This window comes from Vipera ursinii, assembly GCF_947247035.1.
Source record: "Vipera ursinii genome assembly, chromosome: 3".
Taxonomy (NCBI): Eukaryota; Metazoa; Chordata; class Lepidosauria; order Squamata; family Viperidae; genus Vipera; species Vipera ursinii.
Genome location: NC_139516.1, coordinates 184,942,447 through 184,949,673, shown reverse-complemented (window position 1 = coordinate 184,949,673; position 7,227 = coordinate 184,942,447). Strand labels below are relative to the sequence as shown.

Here is a 7,227-nt window from a genome sequence, read left to right as displayed (position 1 = left end):
GAGAGGGGGGCACCCCTGAGGGCGAGCAAGTCCGTGCTGGAATATCTATACATAAGTCCAACAAGTCCAGATAAGGCAGTCCCATAATGGAAAAGTCCAGTAGGAGGTTCTAAAGGAAGGAAGTGAAACATTCGGGCCATTGACCAACCTACTGCCACCCGGTTGGATGCTCCCGGGGGCAGACCCCAACCCGTCCTCCCACGACAGGTCGAGAGTCTGAGCCAGGGGGATGGTCCAGAATGTACACCCTGGGTGGGGCATAACCCATAGAGCTCCCACCTCTATGGGAGTGCCGATGTGAAAACAGGCCGCTCTCCCACTGTGGCTTGCACCCAGGTCCGTCCCAGTCCAAAGGGGAATAGGGAGGCAGATGGAAAGTTAGTAATTGGCAGTCCACCAGAGCTGCTACGGCCATCGCAGACCAGATGGAAAAGCACCAACCACCGCCATATCGCTGCCGATGGAACGGGCCAGCAAGTCCCATCACCGTCGAAGGCCGGAACAAGGCAAACGAAGCAGCAACACCGCCGTCGTCGCCGCAGTCGACCTCTCCACTGCCTAAGGCAGCCCGAGGACGCCGTCACCGTCGCCACCTCCGCCGCCGGCAGCGGCGCGAAAAACAATACCAGGGACATCCCTGCCACCAAGCTGACCAGCGGTCGTCCCCTCCGCCGTCGAAACGGCCCGAAGACGCCGCAGCCGCCGAAAGCGGCCCGAGGCAGGTCCAACAGAGAGATCCCCGCCGCCGCCGCCGCTGACATCGCCGCCAACACAGAAGGGCCAAAATAGAGGCGCCGATCAGCTGGAGTTCCGAGGCCACCGCCGACCAGCTGGAACTCCGAGGCCGCCGCTGACATCGCCGCCAACACGGAAGCACCAAAATGGAGGCGCCGATCAGCTGGAACTCCGAGGCCGCCGCCGATCAGCTGGAACCTCAGAGACGCCGAAAACCACCGAGAGCCGGCCAGAAGCAACAGCGCTGCTGCCCGAACAGCAGAGAACGCCGTCACCACCAGCTACAACCCGTCAGGAGCAGCCCAAGGCAGCCCGGAGACATCGAGGCGAAGCAGCCCGGAGACGCCGAGGCTGTAGAAACCGGCAGGCCGAGACCAAACACAGCAAACACAGCAGCAGCACAAACGAAGCAGATGGAAACAGCGGGCGAAGCAGCAGACGGAACAGATGGAAACAGCCACTCACAGACGGGAGAAAACGAACAGCAGGCTACCTCATTCTTTGCCTCTGAAATTAATAGTCCAAATCCCCTACCCAGGGGCTCAGAAGGACCCCTGGGGGGCTCCCAAGGGACGCCCAACAACTGGAGCTCGCGGAGCTCAGCCCAACACGTCCGCCATCTTGAAAGGTGAAAAAAAAGGTGTTGGGGGTCTCCCGATACTCCCATGTTACACCTCTACTCTGTGAGCTGCATTGGCTTCCAGTTGCTCTCCGGGTGAGATTCAAGGTGCTGGTGATGACCTATAAAGCCCTAAATGGCATGGGTCCGGATTACTTATGGGAGCACCTGCTGCCGGCGTCAACTTCCCTTCGTCCAGTGCGCTCCCACAGAGAGGGCCTCCTCAGGGTGTCGTCAGTCAGAGAGTGTCAACTGGCGGCCCACAGGGGGAGGGCGTTCTCTGTGGGCGCGCCAGACCTTTGGAATCGTTTACTGGTTGAGCTCCAGATGGCTCCTGACCTTTGCTCTTTCCGCCGTGACCTGAAAACTCACCTTTTTGAACAAGCCAGCCTGGTCTGATGGGTTTGGGGTATTTTAATTGTAATTTTAATTAACTTTTTTTTACTGCAATTGGGCTATTCTATTTAATTCTCATTTTAACTTTTGTATATTGTATTTTAATTGCATTTTATTGCCCTGTACACCGCCCTGAGTCCTTCGGGAGAAGGGCGGTATAGAAATTAAATAAAATAAATAAATAAATAAATATGTTTCCTTTTCCGTATTTATTATTTGGGGAGGGAGTTCTGGACAACAGATAGCAGGTTGATGATTAAAAATAGGAGAAACTCTGTTATGTGGATAGGTCAAATTTTAAAGAAGATTTTACAATTACATTGCGTTAATCTTATTTTAAGACCTATTTTAAATTTCATACTTCCTTCCACAAAATAGTAAGAAGCTAAACTGATGACTTTTCTAGATCATGGTTAAAGGGAACTTTCAGGCACTGTATAGGGAAATGTAATTTGGAAACAAACAAAAAGTACCATTGGAATCTTCCATTAGAAGGCTGCTATCCTAAATGCTGAAATCAAATAGGATTGCAAACTCCTGGAATCAAATTGTCATATCTGGATAGGACTCTTCCTCAAAAAAGATGAAGGAGGGTGAAGCAGAATGAAGAAAATACATTTCTAGATAGAAAGCCCCTTTTTCGGTAATAACTCTGAAAATAAATTTACTCAAGCCAGTTAGTAATCAAATAGTATCTCCAACTAAAATGGGAGTATTAGATAAAAAGGATGAAAAATCCAATCCTGCTCATGGTATTTCAGTGGGCTCATGCTATTTTTTATGGACTTCTCAAGAAGGAAGGAAGAGAGAATAATGTAAACTCTTCCCAGAAATTTTATTTAACCTTTTCTTTTATTCTTTTGTCCTGAAAGTTTTTAAGCAATGTTATATAACAGGAATTGAAAATTCAACACTTGTCATATTATAACATATGTGCTCCATATAATAATAATAATAATAATAATAATAATAATAATAATAATAATAATAATAATAATAATAATAATAATAATAAACCTTTATTGTCAAAGTACAACATGTGTACATTGAGATTAGCTGAGCCTCCCCCTGTGCTCTCTCCCCCCAACACACAGTGACAACAAACCCTCCATCCCACCACACTATGTGAACCAACTACACCACACACCGGCCTCCCAAGTCAATTCTGCATAAGATTATGTCCCATTTAAAAGCCTAACAGCCCACGGATAAAAGCTATTTTTCAGCCTGTTGGTACGGCTGGCTATATTACCGGGAGCTCAGAGCCGCTCAAAATTCAATAATTAAAATAATAATTTCAGGAAACACTGAATTGTTGTAAGATGATCACAACTCATGTGTTTTGATGCCCTCATTTGAAATGTTGTGAGATTTGGGGAAAGTATGACAACTCACAGTATTTCATGATTTTCTGGAATCTTTGTCTTTAATTTTTCTCTTATTTTATTTTTGAACACTCCAAGATTCACTGATTAGTAGTGAATGTTAGGGCACAAGTTGAAACCATTGGTGTACATCATTGCTAACTTACTAGCAAACCTAACCAGGAAGCAAAAAAATTCACCTATTGTTTATAAGAAGGCTTTTAATTAATGTAGGAAATTTCACTGAATGAAATTCATCCAAATATTAATGAAAATGCATGATTGTTGGAAATGGCATTATTAGATTACAGAATCATATTAAATACTTTTCAATGCTACCAACAGCTGATTATAAAAAGAAATGTCTCAAAAGTTCTACAAGTGTCCATATTTATTCTTATCTGTATATTAAAAAAAGGCAAAGGGTTCCCCTGTTCACTCGTACCTTGCTCATCTCCATTTCTTAGCTGAGGGAGCCAGCATTTTCTGTGGTCATGCAGTCATCATGAACACTGTTACAATCCCATTGAAGTGGTATCTATTTATCTACTCACATTTGCATACTTTTGAACTGCTAGGTGGGGAGCAGCTGGGGCAGGTAACGGGAGCTCACCCAGTCACATGGCCTTCAGGTCCCAGACTTAGGCTGTCAGCTTTTCAGTTGACAAGCTCAGGATCTTTAACCACTGAGCCATTGCATCCTCTAATACAGGGCTTTTCAACCAATGGTACAGGTACCACCTGTGGTACATTGGCACCTGGCAGGTGGTACGCAACCATCCTAGAAAAGTGGTAGCAGGGGAGAGGAATGAGCTGGAGTTTGGTGCTGATTCTTGTGCTTCTGCTGAGCCCAGAAGAATCGCCAATCAGCTGGAACGTTGCAGCATCTCCAAGGTCTTGTGATTTACATTCAGATGCTTGGCAACTGATTCATATTTATGATGATCACAGTGTCCCAGGGTCATGTGAAGTGACCAAAACCTGCTGCAACCACCCAGCACAGGGGGGGGGAATAAAAACCAAATACACCCCCACCCCACCCACACTGCCAATCCTCAACTGAAATGCTCACAACAATGAAAACCTCTGACAGGAGGAAGAGCGCCGCTGGGTGGGCAGGCAGATGTCTTGCTCGGCTGTGGCTTTGGGGGGGGGCACTTTTTCAGGGCTATTGTAACTTTGAACAGTCACTAAGCAAACTGTTGTAAGTCGAGGACTACCTGTACTTTATCACTTTTTTCCTTTTTTTTTTTTGGTCATCAAGTTTTTGACACCTTGCTAGGCGACTGGTGATACTCAGATGTTGCCATATCCTAAAAGTGGTACAGTGGGTGAAAAGGTTGAAAAGCCCTGCTCTAATCTGTATAAAAAGGAGAATACAAATAAATACCGGTAGCTTATACCTCCTCTCACAAGCATGCTGCATATTATTCCCCTTGGTTGTTATGGGCAACCTCCTTATTTAGAGAAGAACCTGAGGTGGTAGAAATCATAAATAAACCTATCTACCAGCAAAAACATGGAAAAAGTAAGCAAACAAAAGGACTGACCATGATTTTATAGAAATAATTTTAACAAACATGAGGGATTTGTGTCATCTATTGTGATGAGATTTTTCTTTTTAAATGTTCAAAGTTAGAACAACACTTTTGCTTATTCCTTTTTGTGTTTAGGTTTGTAGGCCTTTGAGATTGTTTTTAAGTTCTAAGTATTTGGTAACTAAAGGCAATCTCTCATGTTCATGAACCATTTTTGTTTTAAGTGAATATGTTAGAAATATTTAAATTAAATGCAGACTCTCTTTTACAGCTGCTTTTAGCAGTACTTCACTTATGTCCCAATAGATTTCTTTTCATGTGAGGAGTGAACGAAGGTCAGCAGAATGTACAGCCTTACTGCAGGCTCAGCACATTTTAATGTATTTTAGGCAACTGAAATTCATGTCATAAATCAAAAATGAGTTATTCAGAAGAATTCATTTTTGTTGAAGGGCTGTGCCTTACATCATCAGAAGTGAATTATCAAGTATCAGGGTAGTATTAAAATTGAATAATGAAGCAGCACCCTTTGGCTGTTTTGAAGGGCTAGCTAATTTAGTTGTCTTAGTCAGTGAGGGAGTGGGTGTTTGTTTTCAGAACATTTGACAAAACTCTGTCTAAGCCTCCCATGCTAATCTTTCCAAGTGCTCATCTGGACATGGTTTGCAACTGGATATCTTTCACTAACCAGTTTAATAGGATGCAGAGTTTTTTTAGGGCAGTTAATAAACTGCATTCTGAGAGGGTCAAGATGCTTCCATAGATACAAAGGTTCTGCAAAGGTTCTCTAAAAGGCATCACACTTCCAGCAGTTGGGACACGATCCTTTTTTCCCTGAGTTGAGCTATGATACATTCCTGAGCCCAGTATTTACTCTCTTACACTTTGCCAGGGGCTTCCTGACCAGCCTACTTAGAGCAGCACCAGAGCTGTACATAAGACCCTGTTCAGCATTCTAACACTGCAGAATCAGCTAGCCAGGATTGTTCTCCAGAGATCTTCAAAAAGACATCTAGATAGAAAGACCTGGGTTAGAGAGGAGGCCTTCTGTCAGCCCTCCCAGGTAAACCAGACATGACTAGATGAACTACAGTAAATCTACTTTGTTGTAAGGCTACATTAACAGAATCTTGCAAGTATGAAAGTATGAACTTTCTACAGTTACTTTAAATTGCTCGATTCATTAAGGCATGTCCTTTCTAAGTTTCTTTCTCTGACTATTAAGCTGCTGGGAGCTTCTGTCTCTTTTGTCTGATTGTTTCATCTAAGTAGCATCTCCTTCCTTCATTCCCCAAGGTCATTGAAATATTCCGTTTACAACTTCAGAGAGTAATGAAAAAGATTTTTATAGCTATGTCTTGCTATAAAGCAATCACATGCACATCCAAAACCCAGGTTTCCTAACCTGCAGCCCACACAAATTTGTGGTGACAAAAACTCACCTTAAGAAATAAATCAATGCAATTAGACAAGTCCAACTAGTTTCTTTATTAAGCTGATCACTGGACTCCTAACCAGAAAGAGCCAAGAGCCATAAGACTAATTAGCACAGATCTTATACATGTTTGCAAAGAATTAAAGGGAATATAGAGTAATTGTATAATTACTTTATAATTTAGATAAAGTTTGCTGATGGTATTACTGAAGGAAGCAGAATGGCTTAAAACAGCAGTTCTCAAACATTTTAGCAGGGCTTTTTTTTCTCATAGAACGCTCAGAACGGGTGTTCCGGCACCTTTTTTGGATGGAACCTTGTAGGGTAGGCAAGGCGGGTTGTATGACATGTGTGAGTTCCGGCACCTTTTTCTTTTACAAAAAAAGCACTGCATTTTAGTATCAGGAATCCTTTACATTCTTAAAAAATGAATGAGGATCCCAAAAGGTTTTGGTTTATGTGGGTTGTATCTATTTATATTTACTGTATTAGAAATTAAAACTGAGACATTTTAAAATATTTATTTTAAATAGACCTCCTGACAGTCCCCAGACCACACTTTGAGAACCAGTGGCTTAAAGTATACAGATATTAGCTCATCAGAGATATTAGCTCATCAGAGACACAGAAACCATGCAGATTGTCCCTATTTTATTAGTGCAATAGCATTATAGATATTATGAACTAGGTAGTATGAACAAGGTAAAGCTAATGAATTTATTATCTGCATCCTTTTAGATGATCAGAATTGTGGGGTATCTGGACTGCAGGCAAAAGTCAGTCAGTCAGGATGCTGTGCCAAAAAGGGAAAGAATGATTTAGAGTGTATTTTAAGACCTTCAATTCTCTGATTACACTGTAGTTGACCTCATTTTACAGTATCTGCACTGGGAGTGGAGGGGTGAGCTATATATTTATTCAAGTTACTGTAGTTCTTTCTAACCATGTTGCTGCCATACTTAACAAGGCAGGTCAAAAAGAGCACCCTTTCTAAAACCAGCATTTCTAATATAATTTTTAATTTTAGTAGAGTTTTACCTACTCCAACAATGCACACATTAATTAGATTTTTATCCCTGCCTATCCTTTAGGAGCTCTAGTTGACGGATATGATGCTTCGTCCTTTAATTTTATGTTCAC

At 42.7% G+C, this 7,227-nt stretch overlaps 1 protein-coding gene across 1 annotated transcript in view; it reads left to right on the top strand.

Annotated features, from left to right (window-relative positions):
- Positions 1-425: 425 nt before the first annotated feature.
- CNGB3 (cyclic nucleotide gated channel subunit beta 3) overlaps positions 426-7,227 on the top strand; it is a gene marked incomplete at both ends in the record, with an annotated part of 40,219 nt that continues 33,417 nt past the window's right edge. The window contains 2 exons of the mRNA XM_083360329.1: positions 426-563; positions 2,424-2,502. Of these exons, the coding sequence (XP_083216455.1) occupies positions 426-563; positions 2,424-2,502 (217 nt within the window). The remainder of the gene's footprint in view (positions 564-2,423; positions 2,503-7,227) is intronic.